Source organism: Macaca fascicularis, chromosome 13 (assembly GCF_037993035.2).
Source record: "Macaca fascicularis isolate 582-1 chromosome 13, T2T-MFA8v1.1".
In the NCBI taxonomy this organism is placed as follows: Eukaryota; Metazoa; Chordata; class Mammalia; order Primates; family Cercopithecidae; genus Macaca; species Macaca fascicularis.
Genome location: NC_088387.1, coordinates 6,876,972 through 6,900,812, shown reverse-complemented (window position 1 = coordinate 6,900,812; position 23,841 = coordinate 6,876,972). Strand labels below are relative to the sequence as shown.

Here is a 23,841-nt window from a genome sequence, read left to right as displayed (position 1 = left end):
ATCATAGAAAGGTCAGTGAGGAGTACTCTATGATGAGTGTTAGAGGGAGGGTGACCATCATCCAAGGTAGGACACTTTTTCAGAGTGAAAGAGAGTACTATAATAATCATACTTGGACAATAGGTACACCAGGAACTAGAACATATGGGCACCTCAGAAGATGCGACAGGGAAGCAACACTCTTTTCTAATTATATTCCACTGAGTCCAATTGTTCTATTGCAATCAGTGTCCTGTACATAGAAAATTTGTTTGGGTTGTCTGCTTTGTTGTGGTTAACTGACATGTAAGAAATATAAATAGCCCCCTGTCTCGAATGCTTCTTTGTTACGTTCAGTGTACCTAGCAGCCTGGAAAGAGTGTATTCTGTAAATATTAGAGCTGGCTGTTTCTCCCTTTGTGTACGTGCTAACCTGAACCTCGATTTGATTTTCCATGAAGCTAAGGTCAAAACGCTGGACCTCTGGATAGCTTGGTTCTAGCATTATCTATCTTAGGATAAACTGAACAAACTGGCCAAAAGAAGTCTGAGTCTTAAATCTCAGAGCATGGCTGGCAGGAAGGCCAGGGATCCTGGCCATCAGCAAGGCACAATGGCACAGTGACAGTGTGGGCTTCTCCTCCCTGAGGCCCTGCAATGATCCTTCCCACAAGAAACTTCCTCCAAGAATAATTCATACCCTTTAACTCATCGTTAACTTTATCACTGAAATTTCCAACAAGGATGTTGCTTGGTGCCAAAGCCACAGTGGTTTTTATGATGTGGGTGCCTCTGTGAAAAAGAGCAGAAGAGTGTTTCACACAGGCCCCAAGGCGACCATGACTTTTAGCCACTCTGAACTTGGATCACATCCAGACCGGTGGGTGTGACACATTGCATGTGAATGAGTCCAGACATGGCTTTTATTTATTGTTCAGATGATAAATCATTTTATTCCTGCAGAGAAGACAGAGTATAAGAGTTTGATATTCATATGTGAGTGGAACACTATTTTAACTATAGGTTAAATTCTGGTAAAGGAAACACACTTACGAGGAGGAAATTGGCCTTGTCTATTAGAAACAGTTTCATGGCCCTGCAGCCCATCACTTCATTACTTAGGAGGACTTAAAGGGAGACCCCCAAATCGGAAGCACACAGGATCGCCAGCCTCAGCAGAAGGTTCAGGCTACAGCTCTGTTCACATTCCATTCTTGCTGCCGTTTAACCAGTGTGTATCCTTATTCCCCAGACTTAGCTGCTCTGCTGACTCTGGCCACTGCCTCTCTGCTTCGTGTGTCCCTGCAAGTCCATTCCTTGTCTCTTCATTGGCCTGATCATTTTGGTCCAGTTGGTCTGTGCTTCCAGGGGCCCAGGGTAAGGATTTACACTTTCATACCTAACACAAAGATCTCTGGCCGACATCACACGGAGGAACTGAAATTAACTCTACTCTTCTTTCCAAGCCTATATCCTGGCACAGGCTGCAGCTGCCCCCCAAAAAAGGGATTCTTCCTCTAGTTCATCCACCCAGTGTGGGCACTTCGCATAAGGACACAGTAGAAACCAACCCTAGCCCTGTCTATTCTGGGTCCTGTTAGTCTTTACCTTTTATGCTTTCTGTGCTCCAGAGTTGGTGGCTGACCGTGGAGTAAGAATTGTCTTCTTTACAGAAATTCTTTGTTTCTAAGGCCAGATGTGATGGCTGACGCCTGTAATCCCAGCACTTCAGGAGGCTGAGGCAGGCGGTTCTCCTGAGGTCAGGAGTTCGAGACCAGCCTGGCCAACATGGTGGAACCCCGTCTCTACTAAAAATACAAAAATTAGCAGGGCATGGTAGTGCATGCGTGTAATCCCAGTTACAAGGGAGGCTGAGGCTGGAGAATTGCTTGAACCCAGGGGGCGGAGGTTGCAGTGAGCCAAGAATATGCACTCCAGCCTGGGTGACAGAATGAGACTCTGTCTCAAAAAAAAAAAAAAAAAAAAAAAAATCACTCTTAAATAAAATAATATTTATTTGATTGCAAGTATACATAAAGTCATATGTACAATACATAGCATACATGAAAGTCCCTAGCCATAAGGCAGAAGTAGCTGTATTTTCTGATTCTGCTCGGACCACTGGGAAACCTTAGGGGTGTTGTGTATCGAAAGTACCCAAGGTCTAGCGAATTCACTCGCCCTCTGTCCAGTCCAGGAGATCAAAGGCTCTCAACCACAGTCTCAGTCCCTTTCCATTGTCCATCAAGCTTGCTCGCTGCTGGCAGCAGACTCTGAATTTCCTATCAGCGTGAACATTCACACACACAGATGTGAGTTCTGTCCAGCAAAATCTCTATCCCAGGGACTGGCCGGGAGGGGGCGCCAGCGCTCATTTCATCATTCCTTAGGCTGGGAGCTCCTCCCAGTGGTTTCTGTTGTACTGAGTCCTTTCCACTGAAAAATCCTAGAGGTAATTCTGAGCTGGCTCCACGTGAATCCCTGAGAGTTTTTCACAGGCATGTGATAGCGCATTTTGGTCCAGAATCTAGAATTGGGAGGAACTGATTTTAAGCCTCTCCAAGTAACTGTGGGCAAAACCCTGAGAGCTTTTTTCACAAGGTGAGGTAGAGACTCTGGCTCTTGGAAGTAACAGAACTTAATTAAAATGAGTTTCAGTGTTTGATCATCCAAGGCAAGATTCACTGCTGCTTGCAGTTCAAAGATACTGGGTCCGTTGACGTAGTTGGGGCTCAAGATAAATATTCCTCTTCTGCTTCTCTTAATAACGCTCACAATGTCTTCTGCATACACTGGAAATAAAACATTTGATGATTTGCAATTGATATTGTTAAACCTCGAGTCAGAGAGGTCCTTGCAATGGATTCTCTTACATAAGGAGGAAGGGAGACATGTTTACTCTACCACTTACACTGTATCAGCTCTATTGCCAGTTGGAGATACGCTGCAGTGTCTAGTGACCCTCACCTTTACTTTCCCTGCTTTGTGTTCAGTCTCCCCCAGTTGGCAATTCCTCTAGGAATAAAGCCAACTGGAACTAGGTAAGCTGGGATATGGGAGCCATGGAACATCCCAGGTTCCTTGGTGGGGATATCTGAGGAGGAGGAGGCCAGCAGGACAGGCTGAGATCTGAACCTCTCAGAGTGTCCAGGGCTTGGCCCAGGCCTGAGAAGTCTGCTTGACCGGTGCTGAGTGAGCTTTGTGGGAGGCAGAGTCACAGAAATCAGAGGGGCCACTAAATTGGGGTGACCGAGACAACCTTCAGCTGTGAAGCCAGGAGAGGTATCTTTGTCCTAGAAGGCCTGCCTAGGGCCCCATATCATTGTTTTCTCCTGCAGATGGGTCTGTTTGATAATGGAGCACATCTCTGGAACATATAGTTTCTGTATTGTTGCCCAAGATGTTCTAACCTCATGTAATCTCCCAGATCTATATTCCAAAAGAAAGAATGACAAAAAAGGACTTGGCGATTGCATTGAACTGCCCTTTTTGCATGTAGATTTTCTTGACATGTTGGACTTACCTCCTCCTGGAGCCACATCTCTTTCAAGCAAACACAAGGTATATCCATATTTGTTTTCTAAAACATCAGGAAATAGGCTCAGGGCCAAGTGTTCTTCAGTCAGAGATGAAGTGGCCTCACTTGGAAAAGAGCTCCATTTTGCATAGGATACGAAAGCATCGAAATCCTTTTTATCTGAAGAATAGGAAAAATTATAAAAACAAAATCATTTACTTTTTATTTTTTACTGTCATGGTACACATACATATGCTTGAAACGTATGGTAAATGAATAAGAAATAAGATTTGGGATACTTACTACATTGATTTTAAAAATTCATTTCAAAATCATACCACTGAGTGCTATTGATTGTTCACCCCAAATTGAATTCTGATTTATGAAGCACTTTTGCATTTTCACTGAGGTTAGATCAAACGGCTGAAGCATTCTTTGATTAAATCACATGAACTCAGGAGTTTCTCTGCGCCTTCTTTGCACCTGCAGTGTTTCTGTCTCATTAGTCACACATCAAACAGGAGTCTGCCCCATCCAACATGATGGTATCCAGTAAGCAAAGTGCTGCTAACACCCAGCACATTGTATCCAAGGAGAAATAGTACTTCCTCGGATAATTGATGGCACATACGCCGATATGTGAATCCCCATATGTAAAATAGAGACAATCATAACTCCTGGGCAGGCTGTTTTAAGGGTTTCATGAGATAATGTACATGAATTTCTTGGTGCCTGACTCACAGGAGGTTCAAGATAAATGTCCATTCCCCTCTATTCTAGATGGAAAACTGTATGTATAGAACTTGTTACAGGATATTTTCAAGGTCTCATATGCCTCTGTTGACTGTATTATAAAACAATGATTTATATAATATGTAAAATAATACAGTCAACAGAGACATATGAGACCTTGAAAATATCCTATATTTTCATATGCATGCTTTATAAATGCATATGATTACTGAGACTAAGGAACTAACTGGAAGAAGTAGAAAATCCCAACACTTAATTCACAGGCTTTGGAATGGGTTACATCAGATTCGTATTCCAGCAGTTCCCACAATCCCTGTCAAAGTATTGTTACAAAATGGCAAACAATAGCGCTGATTGCTGGTGCTGTTTAGTAGTACACCATGTTCAAGGTGAACCTAAAAAGATGCCTCAGTGGATGGAAGTACCGGGTACCAAAAAGGAAGGTCCCAGAATCAATACAGGAGGATGCCAAAGAGCTGAGTTTGGGAAACTAACCTATGAAGCACCTCATTGCTCATGTAGGAAGGACAAGACTTGTGGAGCATGCCTGGCAGGTAGGTGCTGTGCTGTTTAAATGTGTAATACACCATAGTTGCCTCTATTCCTTCCGTATCATGTGAAATCCCAGCAAACTAAAATTTTTCTATAACCTGGAAACTATATTTATTTAGTTATGAAATTAGAGAGTGGAGTATTAGATGATCTCTGACGTCTTCCAGAATTCAAACATTCTGCATCTCTAAAATTTTGGTTCCCCAGGACTAACTTCAAAGCAGTCATTTTGCTTAAAAATGTTAGGTTGGCCAACAGAGGGCGCTGCATCCCTGTGCTTGAAAACTGGATTCTGCCTCCAGATCTGATCACTAAAACATTGTCTTGGCAAAGTAGAAAGAGAAAGGACACAAGTAAATGTTTCCCCATTGACTGACTCTTCTACACAAGTTCCAGAATCTTAAGGTAAGTAGCATTTTAAGACATTGATTACATAATTTGCTTCATTCCAAAAAGCTATTAAAATAAATCTTAAAAGCATTTGGCATAAGGATTTCTAGTGTGTATTCTCAATAGCTAGTCTAAAGAAAGATGTGACTGATGCATTTCTTTCTTTTTTTTTTTTTGAGATGGAGTCATGTTCTGTCACCCAGGCTGGAGTGCAGTGGCGTGATCTCAGCTCACTGCAACCTCCCCTTCCCAGGTTCAAGTGATTCTCCTGCCTCAGCCCCCTGAGTATCTGGGATTACAGGTGCCACCAAGCCTGGCTACATGTTGTATTTTTAGTAAGGATGGGGTTGCACCATGTTGGCCACGTTGATCTCAAACTCCTGACTTCAAGTGATCCGCCTGCCTGGGCCTTCCAAAGTGCTGGGATTATAGATGTGAGCCACTGCTCCCGGCCACCCCCCCCTTTTTTTTTTTTTTTTTTTTTTTTTTTTTTTTTTTTTGAGATAGGGTCTCGCTCTGTCATCCAGGCTGGAGTGCAGTGATGTAATCATAGTTCACTGCAGCCTTGACTTCCTGGGCTCAGGTGATTCTCCCACCTCAGCCTCCTAAGTAGCTGGAACTACAGGGGGTGCACCACCACGCCCAGCTAACTTTGAAAAATTTCTTGTAGAGGCAGGTTTCACCATGTTGCCCAGACTGGTCTCAAACTCCTGAACTCAAGCATTCCTCCCACTTTGGCCTCCCAAAGTGCTGGGATTACAGGTGTGAGCCACCACACCCAGCCTCCCATGCCGGTCTTTATTCACCCTTTCTTCCACTAGGGATCTGACAACTCCTCACTGAATTCCTAGTTTGGGAAAGCACTGGCGTTTGGAGGGCCCTCTCAGTAAGGTAGATAATTATCCCTGAAATCCAGCAGAAAGGGATTCTGCTTTTAGTAAGCGACAAAGTCATTTACTAAAACTGCAAACCTTCTAACCTTAGAGATTTCCAGGACTAGAAAAAAAAAACAGAAGCAACGCTTCTATTCCAAAGAAGCAAACATCAATGAACATAATTATCCTGCCTCAAATATTGACAGGCACGTCATTAATAGTAACAGTGCTTGCATTTTACAGGACTTCTCACTTCTGGGGGCATTCCCACCATCTTCAAAGCCCTTATTTTACAGATGAGGCTAACTGAGGTAACAGCTAATGAGATCTCTCAAGCCAGACAACCTGTGCCCAAATCCCAAGCTCTAGTGCCTTCCAGTGGTTCAATTTTAGGCACATGACTTCCTGTCTCTGCCGGGCTGGTAGGATTGCTATAACCATTAAACTAGCTAACGCGCATGGCAGGCATACACTCTAGTCCTCAAGAAACAGCCATAGCCTGGCACATGCTGAGTATTTACCATGTGCTGGGCGCCATTCTAAATACTTAATGTGGCTGGGCACGGTGGCTCATGCCTGTAATCCCAGCGCTTTGGGAGGCCAAGGCAGACGGATCACTTGAGGTCAGGAGTTCGGGACCAGCCTGGCCATCTTGGTGAAACCCAGCAGTCTCTACTGAAAACACAAACAATAGCTGGGCATGGTAGCGCGTGCCTGTAATCCCGGCTACTCAGGAGGCTGAGGTAGGAGCATTGCTTGCACCTGGGAAGCGGAGATTGCAGTAAGCTGAGATGGCGCTACCGCACTCAAGCCTGGGAGACAGAACAAGGCTCCATCTCAAAATAAATAAATAAATAAATACAGACTTAATGTGTCTTAAGAATACATCAATGAGCCCTCACAGCATCCTTTGCAATTGGTGCTATGACAATCCTGTTCTATAGATGAGGAAACAAAGGCACAGAGATGTTCAGTCATTTGCCCTATGACTTTAGGTTGGTTATACGGGGACTGCTTTTAAGTTCACCATGTTTCACAATAGCATTGCCTACAAGATTCCTGGCAACTGGAATGAAAAAAATAATTGTTTCTCCAGCCTTCCTCAGTGTGAGGTCACTAGACTTGGAGGAAAACCTCAGGGGCATGACTTTATCCAGTGGGGACATTTCTTTCTTCAGCTCCTTCTTTATCCTCTGCCCTGGCTGGCAGGGGACATTTGAAATTCTTTTATAAGGTAACTCTGAGGAAACAAAGCCAAGAGGTAGTGATGGTATTTTCTGTTGTCCTGCTCCAAGTCAATTCCGAGAGGAAAAGTCAGAGGGCCACACACAGAGGTAACCTTACCCCCCAGCGTCTCGTCCTTGCTCTGGTAGGTCCGGTACAGCAGCACTATTTCAATCCAGTGCCTGTAGAGGAGGGCACTCGCCACCAGCACGGCCACCAGCGTCCCGATGGTGCCAAGCAGGATGTACAGGAGCACCACTGTGGAGACAGGGCCAGTATGAAGAGACACAGAGGCAGTGGGATTGGACCACGACCATGTTCAGGCCGGCGCTATGGCCCACCCAGCACCTTTTCCAGCTCTATTATTTTGTCAAAATCATTGCCACTAGCAGCAGTTTTTGTGAATCTGGAAACCTCGTAAATCACACCGTGGAATACTACTCAGCCATAAAAAGGAACAAAATAATGGCATGTGCAGCAACCTGAATGGAGTTGGAGACTTTTTTTTTTTTTTTTTTTTTTTTTTTTGAGACGTAGTCTTGCTCTGTCGCCCAGGCTGGAGTGCAGTGGTGCGATCTCGGCTCACTGCAAGCTCCGCCTCCCAGATTCTCCTGTCTCAGCCTCCCGAGTAGCTGGGACTACAGGTGCCGCCACCACACCTGGCTAATTTTTTTTTTGTATTTTTAGTAGAGATGGGGTTTCACCTTGTTAGCCAAGATGCTAGATACCATTATTCTAAGTGAAGTAACTCAGGAATAAAAAACAAAACATCGTGTATTTTCACTTATAAGCGGGAGCTAAGCTTTGAGGACACAAAGGCCTAAGAATAATACAATAGACTTTGGAGACGGAGGGAGAAGGGTGGGAGGGGAGTGAGAGATAAAAGACTACACATTGGGTACAGTGTACACTGCTCGGGTGACGAGTATGCCAAAATCTCAAAAATCTAAAGATTTTAGATAAAGAACTTATCCATGTAACCAAAAACAACCTGTACCCCCAAAACCTATTAAAATAAAATTTTAAAAAATCACATTTTGAGTACTGTCTTACAATAAACACTAGAGACCCCAGGGGAATGGGCAGTTCCTGATCAGGATGGCCTAGGAAACTTATCATATTCATTTTATTTTTTTACCCTCGTAAACTTCCACACAATCCATTTACATCTCTCTCATTGCATATTGTAAGTTATTTTCCTGTATTATCATTCCTACTGCAGCCTACATTTCCTGAGACCAGGAGTCCCATCTGGCTTACCTGACATGAGGGATCTCCTGCATACTCCCATAGGGGAAAACCCCCTTAACAGAGGGTTTACTACGGGCCAGAACACACTTTGTCTTGTTTAAGCCTCGGAAACATTCAAACCTGCTTATAACTATAGTTATCTATTAATTAAAGGAATAAATGATATCAATTTCATCTCTGGGCATCTTTTTAAAGAAATTTAAATGCTATTCCTTACCTAGAATTTCTACTCCAGCTTTAAAAAAAAAAAAAATCCATGATATAGACACACCATTTTGAACAATGAACAAGATTACTCCTTCTCTCTTCCATTCTCCATTCATCAGAACATGAACCCATCATGTTCTCTGGATTTGGAAGCCAGGAAAGAAAAATTGGAAAGGGAGCTAGGTCTCAGCACAATGCCTGCCACTCTGGGCACACCCTGTAGCTATTGTAGAATGAATGCATGAATGAATGAGTGCATGAAAGAGTTGCTTTTCCAACACAGCCTCCCAAACGCAGAGTATTACTTAAGAGAACTAGCTCTAAACCAATCATATGCAGTTTACTAGTTGTGTGGCTTTGGTCAAGGTATTAAGTGGGTTGACACAAGGGAAGTGCTTAGAACAATGTCTGTCGTCTAGAAAATGTAATCGCTGTCATCATTATTATTATTCTCTAGGAAAACTCCTCCCCTCTCAAGTGGAGGCAGTTTCCTGCCTCCTGGGCAGCCTCCTGGGCTTACCTCCTCTCTTTTCCTTCAGTTGGACAGACTGGGTTGTGTTTCCAATGGAGTTCTGGACAAAGCAAACAAACGTCCTGCGAAGATCACGCTGAGTGACTTTTTCCAAGATGATATTACGCTCAATGATTTCATCCTTTAAAGTGGATTTAATACTGAGAAAGGAGAAAAAAATACCACTCCATTCAGTAACATACATTAGCACCCATTTGCAGCATTTGGAATGCGTATAAGCAGCCAACAGTTTGGCTTTTAGAGAACCGTGAGATCAATAGTACAAGAAGATACCACGAGAATGTAAGATGGTCAAAAAGGGCTCATTCTTGACTCAATTATTGACTCTTCTAAGCATTCAAGCTAAGACATTATTTACTTGTGAGACTCGTCTGACCTTCCTTACTCTAAGAATTCCCCTTGAGAATAGATAATAACAATACCTTAAGAAAAATATTTAAAATGATCAACTCCTACTGAAGGTTTACTATGTGTACCAAATATGGACTTCTGTGCACCAAATATTGACTTTAATACCCTCCATTCCTCACCTCCCAGGAGCCCTAGAGTATAATAGGATCATAATGGCCTTGGCCAGCGACAAGAACACGGCAGAGAAGGTGGGTGAGCAGCCCCAGACCACACCGCAGGGCATGGGCAGCCTGATTCCTGGGCTTGTGCCACGCTGCGCCACCCAGGAAGTTGGGAGTCTTGGCATTTATTCACAGTTTGAGTTCTCTGAAGTTGCCGATCTACAATCCATCTTTGTGTTAAGAAATTTTGTGTATGTGGATGATGTTTTAGGCTGTGTTGCTCTGAGACCACGATGCCAGCTCCTATTCACTGAGTGCTTCCTACCTGTCACACATTGTGATAGGCATAACACCTCTGCTGTGACCAGACCTCCCAGTGAGCTTGCAAAGTGCCATAGATTATCAATGGGGTGATGGTGGCTCACAGGGGCTAAGGTTCATGTTGCCACTAGATAGAAAATGGGTTTAAACCCAAGGGTGGGTGATGTCAAAGCATACGCTCTTGACTACACTCTCCTACTGTGAATTCTAATGCAATATCAGCTTAAGATGGGCCCCAATGACCTTCCTGATCTTGGAAATTCTTGCTAAATTTTATTGTTGTGACCAAAATCTGTTCTGTACTTTTGTTGTAATGATGTATGCTTTTCAAAATGATACTGCATTTGCTTACTGATATCTATTAAGTATCAGAAGAAGGTGCTTAATGCATAGACTCTTACTCTGGGTCACATCTTGGAAAAATCAGGGAATTCATCCTTAAGAGATATGTCTGATTGGACATCATTGGATCCAGGCCCTTTGATCCTTCTGGGGACTGGAGGTCAACTTTTCTTGTGATTGGATAGCTCCAAATAGCTAGGGTTTTCTGCTGGCCAAAATATCTCACCAGTAAATTCTAACCACTGATCTGGGTTCTGTGCCCCAGAGAGCAAGAAACCAAGTCAAATTTCTCAAACAATATAACAGCTCCCAAGGGTTTCAAGACAGAGAGCCTTCCTGTGATCCTCTTTTTCAGGGTTAAGTTGCTTCAGGTATTCATTCAATGGCCCTTTGCACTTTGCATTTCTGTACTTTTATTTTCACCACTAGTCGGTGCTCGTGGTTATACCATCGACTGTTTATTTTAGACGTTTCTAAAGGTAAAAGTAGCTCTTCTGAATTGCAGAGAACAGAATCCGTGAGGTTTTTTCTTTCTTTCTTTTTTTTTTTTTTTGAGACAGAGTCTTGCTCTGTCGCCCAGGCTGGGGTGCAGTGGCCGGATCTCAGCTCACTGCAAGCTCCGCCCCGTGAGGTTTTTTCTTACCTTTTTGCCTCGGGTACTGAGACTTCCCACTCTAGGTCAGCATCTTTGATGTACCATTTCATGACAGGGTTAAAGACCCTTTCAAAGCCAAATCGTGCTTTGCAGCTAATAGTTAAAGGCTTTCCTGAAAATGAAGAGACCAGAGAAAACAAGAAGGAAGCTGGTGAGAACACTTTGTCCTGTTTGGGAGGAAGCTGTCGCCAGGAGCTGTTTCCTGATGCAGTCAGGTTTGCAGGTAGAATATGTGTGCCAGAAATAATGAAACGTCTACACATCTCTCATTCAGAAATGCATAAAACCAGGTACATTTGTTCTAATGGGCAATCCTTCTATCTCAACCATATGACCGTATGTTCTTAAAATGAAGATAAGCATGATTATATCACTAAGGGTTCTTATGTGGATTGAGGAAGACACTAAGAAAATCTAAGAAAATGAGGAATTTCTGAGATCAGCCCGGTCTTCTGCACTACTATTGAAGCACAAGGTGTGTCCATAAAGACAATTTTACTATCCAATATTTGTTTATTAAGTAAAAATCATAAAGTTGTTGTAGCACGTGGTTTAAATAAAAAAATTATTTTGATATTAAGCAACTTTTCTGAACAATTCACTATGGATGGACATGCATATTATAAGACTAACTTTTTTCTACCCATTTTTTTTTCCATGAGGAATATTCAGATATGCTGTGCCTCAAACTTCATATTTAACCGTGAAATGATTAGGAGCTCCATTTGAAAACTCATCTTTGCACCTTAACGTTTTTCCACTGGTAATACCTTATAATTCACTAATACATATGTAACTTGACTATTTGAATTAATCTAATTTTTTCCTCCTTCTTTCCTCCTTCCTTCCACTCCTGTGATGTTTGAGCATACAGCTAGTGCTATTTCTAGAATCAGAACACACCACTCCTGCCACCTAGTGATCTTATATCATAATATGTAGTTTTACATTTCTTTCTAAAATAATAAATCTTTTAGTCGCATTTTAGAAAATATTTATATTATTAAAAGAAAAACAGCATTTTATTTTAAATACAACAATTCTTATTTGTCTGTGTAGAAAGACAGAGATGTTATTGAAGTTGACAAAATAAAATGAGACCACAGGGAAGTCGATTTCTCCTCAACCCCAAAGAGGACACTACTTTGGAATACAAATTGTTTGAGCAGGGGTTGTAGAATTCTACTACAATTCTCTTAAAGGCCAGACTAAATGTCATATTCATAAGAGTTAATGTTACTCAGGTTGGCGAATTTGTAGTCATAACTGATAGACCTACCCAACACATACAAAACCACCTGTTCCTGGGGGAAGTTAAGAAAGGATAAAAATCTATTGATCATGTTTTATGCTCCAGCCACTTAACATACATTGTCTCATTATTTCTGAATATATTTTTTTTCTTTGAGATGGAATCTCGCTCTGTCACCCAGGATGGAGTGCAATGGTGCAATCTCGGCTCACTGTAACCTCCGCCTCCCAGGTTCAGGTGATTCTCCTGCCTCATCATCCTGAGTAGCTGGGATTACAGGCACCTACCCCCACATCTGGCTAATTTTTGTAGTTTTAGTAGAGATGGGGTTTCACCATGTTGGCCAGGCTGGTCTCAAACTCCTCACCTCAAGTGATCTACCCACCTCAGCCTCCCAAAGTGCTGGGATTACAGGCATGAGCCACCACGCCCAGCCTGCAATATAATCTTTTAGGGTCAGTTTTATGATAGCTATTTGCAGATTTCAGTACTGAGGCTTAAAGGATGAAGTAACTGTGCAAGGTCACAAAACTAGTCAATGGCTGAGTTAAAATTCACACCCAATTCTGTTTGACTGGAAATCCCAATGCTGTTTTCCTTCTATCACACTTAGGCCTGCTCCCAGCAGCACAATGTCGTTCAAAGGCAATGAGGCCCAGCTTACCAAGTTCTACTTCCAGTGTGCTCTCGACAGGATCCAGAATATCTGGTTTGAGTTTAGTGTCTCCCACTGAAAGATGGAAACAAAGATTATTATTTGCATTGAGAAGTCTGAAGGCCTGCTTGATGAAGACTTGGGTGCACAGCCACACTTTGATCTAAATGTCTTAGGGCTCTGTCTTCAAATTTTACCCATTATCTGTAAGTGTAGGAATTCCGGTTTCCATGTAAAAAGCTTGCCCCCTAAAATGACTGCCACATCAGGTTGTGGGTGCTGGTAGAACATTAGTTGTTAATTGATCCATCTCCTCCTGCATGTATTTTCTTTCACACTAATCCTGCCCTTTGCAGACTTGAGCTCCTATCCTTGTCTTTTCCTACAAGATTTCTTTGTGGTGCCATCTGGCTGAGTAATCGAACCAAAAGGGGAATCTGCCCGAGAAACTGTGCAAGTCAAGCATATCTGAGTCCACCTCTCCATCCTTTAACTCATGGTTTATTTCAAAATAAAGAGGAGTCCAGTCCTTGATTAACAATTTTATCAATCAACTTCTTGCCACAAACTTTCAAATATGCCTCCACTGTCAAACTTCCTCCTGAAGCTGTGTCTTTTTCTGGATAAAGAAAAATTCAGGGTCTTTGCTGTTGACATCATCTACTTTTACTTCTCAGAGTCCTCCTTCTCCCCTTTGCACCATCTCAGTCCTGTATTTTTAACTTGTCTCTCTTTCCTTCTCTCTCTCTTTCTCTGGGCTTCTTCTCATCACCATTTATTCATGCTCAGTCTCATCATCCTAAAAAAGAGAAAACACTCCCTGCCTTATGTCTCCAGCTTCACTTATTCCCTTTCCTTCCCAGCCAAATTCTTTTTTTTTTTTTTTTTTTTTTTTGAGACGGAGTCTCACGCTGTTGCCCAGGCTGGAGTGCAATGGCGCGATCTCGGCTCACTGCAAGCTCCGCCTCCTGGGTTCACGCCATTCTCCTGCCTCAGCCTCCTGAGTAGCTGGGACTACAGGCGCCCGCCACCGCGCCCGGCTAATTTTTTGTATTTTTAGTAGAGACGGGGTTTCACTGTGGTCTCGATCTCCTGACCTTGTGATCCGCCCGCCTCGGCCTCCCAAAGTGCTGGGATTACAGGCTTGAGCCACCGCGCCCGGCCCCAGCCAAATTCTTGAAAGGCAGTTCTCTGTGCTAATTCCCTCCACCCGCTCACCTCCTATGGAACCTGATTTCCGCCACCATCATTCCACTGAAACTGCTTTAGCCAAACTCACCAGTGCCACCCATGCGCCTAAATCCATTGGGCATAATCAAATTTCATCTACTTTACCTCTTAGCAGCATTGGACACTGTTGGCCATGCTCTCTTTGAAACCCTCTCTTCTTTTGGTTCCATGTGCCTGTACTCTACTGCTTACCTTCAACCGCTATATTCGCTTCTCTGTGCTTGTCCCTTCCTCTGTGTCTCTTTTAACTATTAGTCCTCTCCTAGTGTTCTTTCACTCCTCCTGATACCCCTGGGTATTAAGTTGACCCTCTAGGCCTCTTCCCTATGAAAGGTCTTGGTGCCTGAGGTTATGTCTTTTCTACCTCATCAATTTCACTTTCTTTGTTGCTCTTCTCGCCACCCTTCCACTGATATTCACTTGCTGATGTATGCTCCCATCCCCTTTGAGGATTGTCTTCCTCTTTTCCACCTCTTCAAGCATTCCTGGGTTCAGCTCTAGGCCCTTCTGTCTCTATACTCACTTCCTAGGTGATCTCATTCAGTTCTTTGGCTTCAGATATTATGTAAAAATTGACCATCTTCACATTTGTATCTCCAGCCCTAACTTCTCCAGACTGGCTTGTCCGAATACCTACTTGTCATCATACCTTGGATGACTAAAAGTCCTTTTAAGCCTAATACTTAATCTCCTCTTCAAATGCTCTTTCCCTTCAGCTTTTTAGTCTCGTTAAATGGTGCCACCATTCCCTAACTTATCCAGGGCAGAAAACAAAAACATCCTTGATTCTTCTCTTTCTCCTACCTTTTACGTAAAAACCATCATCATGCTCTGTTGACTTATGAGTCCAGCCACTTCTCATCACCTCTACTAGGTCTATTCACGGCACAAGCAGAGGCATGGTTTAACCATGAGTCAAGTCTGCTGCTCCATGACTGTGCCTGCTCTCATCCTCTGTATTGATGTGCTCTGTCAGCAGATTCCCTCCTTGACCAGCTCAAAGGCTGGCTTGTATCCATGACACCTGCTTTCCTTCTTCCTTGCTCCCGAACACCAAATCATTTAGATGTACCTCCTAAACATTTCCAAAGTCATCCACTTCTCTCCATTCCCTCTACCACTCCCTAGTTCAGATCCCCATCAGCAACTGCCTGCTTGACCACAGAACTTCCTAACTCTTCTCCCTGCCTCCATTCTTGCTTTTAAAAACCCACTTCCAACCCAGCAAACAAGGTGATCTATCTTGAATACAAGTTCAGTCATGACATTCTCCCACTTAAAACCCTCAAAGCCTCCCCATTGTTCCTTCATCACACCTCACACGTATTAGAAGAGTGTGATGTCAGTCCTGTTCCCAGATGCTCTCCTTTATCTCCTGGACATCAGCTCTGCTGCTGCCTCAGTCTGGAATGGAAGCTCCCCCACCCTTACTGAACTGGTGTGTCCTCATCCGTCAGTTCTCACTTGGAGCGGGCTTCCCCAGGTTAGGTCTGGTGGGCCTCCATGTGCCCATAGTGCTCCTTTCTTTCACTGCACCGTATTGTAATAACTTGCCTCACCTTTGTCTTCTTCCCAAAATGGAAAGTTCTTGGAGGCCAGATAAAGCATCTGGACGCTCATTCTTGCAGCCTTAGCTCCAAGCCTGACGCATATTCGGTGTTCAGTAAATATTTGTGTGGAAATGAATAAATGCGAGAATGAATGACTAAATGAGGAAGACAGGGATGATGACAGAGAGGGCTTGACTGAAATAGCTGCAACAGATATTGCAAGGTGTCCCCTCGGGTGAGAGGAAAGCAGATTATGCCATGAAGAATTTGAGGACCTGAGTGATGGCTGAATAAAAGTACAATTACACATCACTTGGAGGGGAAAAGTAGTGTGAGTGGGGTATTCACATTCTAACTTGTCTTTCAAGGAGCAATCTAATAATATGAAATGAAATCTTACCTATATAAGATCTAATCTAAAGTAATATAAAATAATTCTGAATGCTAGAGGGTGCAAGGAGCAGGAGAGTTTCACTCGGTCTTGGGGTGCTCCGTGTGGTTTGTATCTTGTAATAAAAGAAGATTAATATCTTAACTAAGAGCTACGTCAACCACCCTGTAGCTCTCTGATATAAAGCATGAGTGACTGGCTCTTTTATGTTTTGACTTCTTAGACCACATTTAAATTAATTCTATCACATAGTTGATTCAAGCTGATACTTGCGGATCTAGTAAGAATGACCCAAAGGAAAGGTTAGGGCAAAAATAGACAAGTTGCAGAAGAAAGTCAATGAATCACAAAACATGTAACAAGATGCTCAACCTCATATTAGCCAGGGAAGTATACTATGGAGTAGAAAGCAACAAACAAAAAAGAAGCTCCACTTAACACCAGTCATAAAGTCTGATAACACCAAATATTATTTGGGAATAAAGGGCATTTTCTGCTAATGGGTGTGTAAATTGACAGACCAATAATTTAATATAATACCAAGTGTTTATGACACAAAACACATTTCATAACTGAAAACAATATTCTATTTTATTAATAGATGCATACCTACATAGAAAAAGTATAAAAACATAAATGGAAATGATATACATGACAAGACGTGACTATACTGCAGAAACAAAGGCCTGGAAGAGAATGGGATCATAGACGTCAAGTTGTCTTTGCAATGTTTTGTTTCTTTAAAGAAAAAAAAATTATGATTTTAAGCATGTGGGAAAATTGTAACATGGTTAAAACTGGTGATAGGTACCCGGATGTCACAATATTTCTGTGTGTGAAATGTTTAATACATTTTTTAAATTTATTACAAAAGCAAATCAGGGATATATTCATGGACAACCCAACTTGTGAGAATTTGAACCTGTTTCAGAACTTAGTCTTCCTTGGGGGATGGCAACTTTGATGTTTGCCCCCATGATAGGTTTTACGTGATTACAAGTGTATGACTATCCTTTTTTTTCCCTAAGAGGAAAAACTAACTAAGTCAAAAGAAGATAATTTTAATTTGGCTCTCAGATCTCAATCTTGAGATAAAAATCTCACTTACCAATGGTTCTCACTTGAACAACAGCTCTGACCGTCCACGAACTTGCTGTATCCGACTGAGTGTAATCACATACGTATGTGCCCTGGTGATAGATGTAAACTTCATCCACTACGATTCGGTTGCTCCTTGTCATAGAGAGGAGTTTTCCATTCTAATCCAAAAGATATTTTAAGCAGATAATTTTTGCCATAGAAAAACTGTATGAAATACATACCTAAAGGAAAATCTTACAAATTTGAACACGGAGGAAGAAGGTCAATCCAAGATAAGGGTGTCGCACAAGCTAGGAAGACATTGTGTTCAAAAACTGTACTTGTATATTTGAAATAAGAGGCATTTTCTGATACAATTGCAGATGTATAAAAATGAGAGAGTCAAACCTCCAAACCTGATCAGCCCCTAAAGAGCTATTTAACATGGGACTTCCCAGAGCATGCGTGACTTGGAGCCCTGAGAGTATTCTAGAAGACATGTAGTGTTCTAAGGGCTGACACCAAAATGAATTTTTAATGTGTGTGTGTATACATATACATATATACACACACACACAGACACACACGTATATACACACATATATATAACATATTGTATATATTTACATATATAAACACATACTTATAAATGAATATATATGTATTATATAAACAGAGGTTCTGGAACGTGAGTGGCTTTTTTCTCTCTCTGACAAAGCTGGTAAGTGAGAGCACTGAGAATCAGTCTCATTTTTTTCTGGTTCTGAGTTTCATTTTCTGATTGAAGAATTTCCCTTCCACTTTGCCTGCCTACTGGTAGAAGCTGGGATTCCCCCACGCCACATCCCTAGTGTATTTCCTGTGGTCCAAGAAGGAATTTCCAGCAGGCTGGAAAGGAGACTAAGGGTGAGGACAGACCGGCCAGAGAAGGACAGCTATGGACAGGAAGCAAAACAAGGCCAAGAGGTGGTGGTATACAAGGCTAAATATACACCAGATGATCTCAAGAATCAGGAATTTTTCCAAAGGAAGTTTTAAAACACAGGGGGAAATTCAGAGATAAAGCTTCAGAGGACGCAGTGATAACATACAAAGATCAGAATTTGGGAAAGAGGCATGTCATAAATCGCATGAGAACGTGATGGAGGGAGGACACAGAGCCATCCCTAAGACCTTACCTAAGCCACGGGAGAGGCTGGGGAATGAATAATACATCGTTTTACCCACAAAAAGGTAAGTGAGGCTTAGTGTGTATCATTAAGACTTTATGAAATGGAACTTAGAGGAAACATCAAAGAAAAGAAATTAGGGAGAAGCAATTTATGCCAAGGATGATGGGAAACCCATTCTGATAATACGATTACAGATCATCCTCATAGGACAAAGAGAGGCTAATGCAGCTGCACTGGGAACTCTTGGTTTTGCTCATATGTGAAGCAGTCATGAACCGAATATGGAAACAGGCACATCCACCACTGTGAATCTGGATGAATAGTGTCCGTAAGTCTTCAAACAAATGGAGGCATTAAAAAAAAAAAAAAAAAAAAAAAGCTGAAGACACTGCAAAGGGCTTTTAAAGGTATGTGTAAAGCAGGGAGAAGAACACAGTTATTACACTGCAATATTATCGATTTCTTATACTACCCATCAGTACAGCTACTGAGCATCATGCACACTGTGTTATTCTGTGGGAATGGTACTTCCTGGATTTGGGCAACACAGTGGGGCTCCTAGCTGGGCTTCCACTACCTAGTCTGGGAAGACTCCAAAGACCTGCATTAATTTCACTCTCCTCCCTGGCCCATTCTCCCTGGTGCCTTTCAGGCTTTCCATGTCCATTTTAATGTTCCTTATCATAGACTCATTGTGTCCAGGTCTGTATTCATCACATCTTTCCTGCCCCTAATTGAATTTACTACTACTATCTCTAACTTGATAAATACTGTGAACATATGCTGAGCCAGAAAGACTCCAAATATTCTACTCATCTGTTTTACACACACTCTCAGTCAAAGCTTTTAATCTTTCATTTTATTACATGAAAATATCACTAGCATCTGCCACCTTCTTCCTTTTTCCACTTCTTTCTGTCCTGTCCTGGATCAGGACTCACACTCGTAAAGTTCAAACACATCAACAAGGTCCCCGTAACCATCATAAGCAACCGACAACTTTTATTTCCATTCTAGTCCTAATTAAACCACTCAAGAACTCTCAGCTGCCATCACAGTGAGCCATTCAGTGTGACCATTCACTGAATATCCCCTTTGCTTTTATGTTTCTGTTGTCTATGCTGCTCTTTCCTGTTAAGTGTAGTTGCAGTCTCTTGCCCCAGTTATCAACTAACAACATTCTATTGATAGATTTTTTTAAACTAATATTTATATTCTAAGGGGAATGGAGTATATTATGGAAATTATTGATAATGGGCTAGATGTCAATTTCTAGTGAAAGTCTTGAATTAATTATTTAACAGATGGTTTATGAACCCTTAGAAAAGGAAGTGATGGTTAATATCAGCCAGCTTGCATTTGCTAACAACAATCATATCAAGGTAATCTCATTGTTGCCCACAATTGAATAGACTAGAGGTTCAGAGGAGCACAGCAGACACAGAGTATCTTTGCTATAGTGAGTCATTTGAAAAATATTCCCATGATCTCTCTGTTAAACCAAAGGTACATTGTGAACTGAATGATCAGATACACAGCATTTGAGTGCCCTTTTAGTTAATTAAGCAGCACCTTGCGTTGCGGATGAATGAATCATATGCAACTAGAAGGATCAAACTGGAGTCAACAGCAGAGCACTCTCTCCCTGGTGCTAGCCTGGTCAGTGGTTTTAGCAGGGGCTTGAGTGAGAACACATCATTCTGATCTCATCTACGTGACTCACAAACCTGCGTGCATTGGCTAATATGTCAGCATTCAAAATCAGAATTCCAACCTCTTGACACGTAGAATGAACTAAAAACAACAAATTATCATTTAACAAAAGTAAATATAATATCATGAACATAAGTTACAAATTCTACTCCACAAACAAAAATAGAGAGAACTGGCTTGATGTCAGTTTTAGTGAAAAGACTTGCCTGCCAACTCAGAATAAATCAATCATATCATGGGGCTGTCCCAAAGCTAAAACAACCGTGAACTGTGGCAATATTCTGTTCTGAACAAGGAAGGCAATGCTTCCTCTGTTTCAGTGTTGGTTAGACAGCATATAGATGATTGTTTTGAACACGTGTTAGAAAGCTGTCCAGATCTTCAGAGTTCTGAAATGTTCATCGTGAGAATAATCAAACAGGCCAATGTTTCAACCCTGGAAACAGTTTTGAGAAATATAATCTAAATTATCTTCTTCCTATTTAGAAACTCATTAAATTACCTTCTTCTTTATTTAGAAACACATTCATCTTTGTATCTAGTCAGTCTCACCATGCTCACCAGTTCTCCAGAGCACTAGGCCCACAGGATGCCAACAGGTACCAGTTACAAGAACCAGGAAATGAGAAGAAGTATCAGGTATAGGTACAAAACTTATTTGTGGTTGGCATGATGGCTCACACCTGTAATCCCAGCACTTTGAGAGGCCGAGGCAGGTGGATCACCTGAGGTCAGGAGTTCAAGACCAGCCTGGCCAACATGGTGAAACCCCATCTCTGCTAAAAATACAAAAATTCACTGGGTGTGGTGGCCCACACCTGTAATCTCAGCTACTCGGGAGGCTGAGGCACAAAAATAGCTTGAACCCGGGAGGTGGAGGTTGCAGTGAGCCAAGATTGTGCCAGTGCACTCCAGCCTAGGCGACAAAGAGAGAGATTCCATCTTAAAAAACAAACTTCTTTGTGGTTGGCATGATGGCTCACACCTGTAATACCAGCACTTTGGAAGGCCAACGCGGGAAGATTGGTTGAAACCATGAGTTCGAAACCAGCCTGAGCAACATGGTGAAACCCTTTCTGTACCAAAAAATTTTAAAATTAGCTGGGTGCAGTGGTGTTTGCCTGTAGTCCTAACTACTTGAGATCCTGAGGCTGGAGGATCACTTGGGCCCAGAAGTTCAAGACTGCAGTGAGCTGTGATTACACCACTGCACTCCAACCTAGGCAGCAGAATGAGATCCTATCTCTAAAGCAAACAAACAAACAAACAAACAAAAGCTTCCATGCCACATAGGGCTTAATATCAACCCAGCAGTCATGTCAGAAGTGTGGCAAGAGAATGTGGCATGAGTGAGATTGTCTTAAACCACCAATGGAAATGTTATTCAAGGCGCAAGTCCTACTAACAGGAGGTCACAGCAATGTCGTCAAAACTCATATCTCGGTGCCCTAGGCCAATACAGAAGAGATTTTCCTACTGCCCTTCATTATAATTTTGACTTGTGTCAAGGATTTGCTTAGCTGAAGGTCATAAAATGCTGTTACATTAAATGTAACTATTATTTATTTAAGATGAAGTCTGTTTATGCCAAGGCTGTTTTTTCATTACATTTTTAGAAATTAGAAAAATACATAGAAAAAGTTAGTAGAATAAATAATAAATAATTCACTTTAATTCTGACTTTCTCAGTCATTAAATATTTTAATTAATAATCTCCAAGCATGGTGACCCAGCCAGGCCCCAGCACTTTCCTGCAGCCTTCCCCGGGCCAGGAGGCAAGCACAGGTCAGCAATTATCGGCAGAGGGAGCAGCTGGCCCCACCCAGACCCAGAAGGTGAGTAGCAACCCAATCAAGCCTCAATGCTCTGCTTAAGGCTATCCCCGGCCCAGAGGCAAGATCAAGCCCACACACATCTGTGTAGCCTAGCTTCTGCCCCTGCCCATCCCAAATTGCTAAGCAGCAATCCCAGAGAACTCACTTTGCCTCAGAGCCTGGCATGTTGTCCTGCCGAACTACACAATCTAACAACAGTATTTCTCAGCCAGATGTAGGGCATTTGGGTGCCCTTTTAGTTAATTAAGCAATTCCTTCATGTTGTGGGTGAATGGAAGACAGAAGGGTATTGCTCTGTGACTGCCTCGGATCAGGCAAAGTTGTAGACTATCTGGGAAGACAGTCTGCAGCTTTGCCTGATCAGAGGCAATCACAGAGCCCAGCCGGCGACTCAACCTTACAATAGAGTTCAGAAAGTGGTCTCACTGGAACGTGAAGCACAGAAAGCAATTCCACTTGACCTCAGTGCCCAGAAAACAGCCAAGCCCACCTAGAAAACTCAACACCAAAGTCTGCTTATCTGGGATTGCTACCAAGTAGCCCACCTGGAATCCCAGACCAGACTAAACAGTGAAGGTCTGCTACCACCAAAGATCGTCTACAAACACCAAAAGAGGTGGCTGTTTCCTCAACTGCATAGGCACCAGTGCAAGGACCAATGATTATGAAAAATCAAGGAACTATGACACCACTAAAAGAAACTAATAAAGCTCTCATAATGAAATCGGAAGTAAAGATCTAAGAAATGACTGAAAAAACTTCAGAATAATCCTCTTAAAGTAGTTTAGGAAACCACAAGAAAATATGTATAAAAAAATAAAATAAGTGTTGAAAACAATTCCCAAACAAAATGAAAAGTTTAATAGAGAAACAGAAAAAAAAATTTTTTAAATAGAAATCCTTCTCCTTGAAGGGTGGTTATTTGAAAAATAAAGAAATCCTACAGATAAAGAATATAATACCTGAACTATAATATCAACAGCAGATTTGATTAAGCAGAAGAAAGCATCAGTGATATCAAAGATGACATTTGAAATTATCTAGTCAGAGGGGCAAAAAGAAAAAGAATGAAAAAGACTTATAGTTATGGAACACCTTCAAGAGAACTCAGAATCACATAATAGGAAGTTTAGAAGATGGAAGAAAAAAGAAGTCAGAAAGCGTATTTAAGGGAATACTAGCTGAAAATTTCCCAAATCTAGGGAAAGACAATATTCATGCATAGGACACTCAGATGTTGCCAATCAAATTCAACCCAAAAGGGGTTTACCAAGATACATCATAATCAAATTGTCAAAAATTCAAATACAAAGAAAGAATACTGAAAGTAGCAAGAGATGAGAAACTTACCATGTTCAAGAAAGTCTCAATATTGCTATCAGTGGATTTCTCGGCAGAAACTCTATCAGCCAGGAGAGAGTGGGATGATATATTCAGTGCTGAAGGAAAAAAACCCAAAGAAACTGCCAACCAAGCAAAGCTGTCCTTCAGAAATGAGAGGGAAATTAAAACTTTCCCAGACAAACAAAAGCTAAGGGAGTTCATCCCCACGTGGTCTATTTTTAAGAATTGTTAAAGGGAATTATTTAAACTGAAATGAATGCCTGCTAATTAATAACAAAAAATATGAAAGTAAAAAATTCAATGGTAGTAGGTAATACATAGTCATATTCATAATTCTCTAATAATGTAAGGGTGGTATATAAAGCCATTTATCATTACTTTGAAAGTTAATAGACAAAACTAATAAAAACAACCCTAGCTGTAATAAATCATTAACAAATAGAAACTACAACAAATGTAAAATTTGACATCAAAACCATAAAAGGTAGGGGAGAGGAAAAGGAAGTGTA

At 41.8% G+C, this 23,841-nt stretch overlaps 1 protein-coding gene across 2 annotated transcripts in view; it reads right to left on the bottom strand.

Moving 5' to 3' along the window:
* Positions 1-1,972: 1,972 nt before the first annotated feature.
* The window catches only part of IL18RAP (interleukin 18 receptor accessory protein), a 32,588-nt gene continuing 10,719 nt past the window's right edge, over positions 1,973-23,841 (bottom strand). For both annotated transcript variants that reach the window (XM_015433327.4, XM_065526693.2), the window contains exons 6-12: positions 17,297-17,447; positions 13,027-13,092; positions 11,099-11,222; positions 9,269-9,420; positions 7,411-7,548; positions 3,503-3,676; positions 1,973-2,771 (exon numbers count right to left, since the gene is read on the bottom strand). In XM_015433327.4, coding sequence (XP_015288813.1) covers positions 2,359-2,771; positions 3,503-3,676; positions 7,411-7,548; positions 9,269-9,420; positions 11,099-11,222; positions 13,027-13,092; positions 17,297-17,447 — 1,218 coding nt within the window. In that variant the 3' untranslated portion in view covers positions 1,973-2,358. The remainder of the gene's footprint in view (positions 2,772-3,502; positions 3,677-7,410; positions 7,549-9,268; positions 9,421-11,098; positions 11,223-13,026; positions 13,093-17,296; positions 17,448-23,841) is intronic.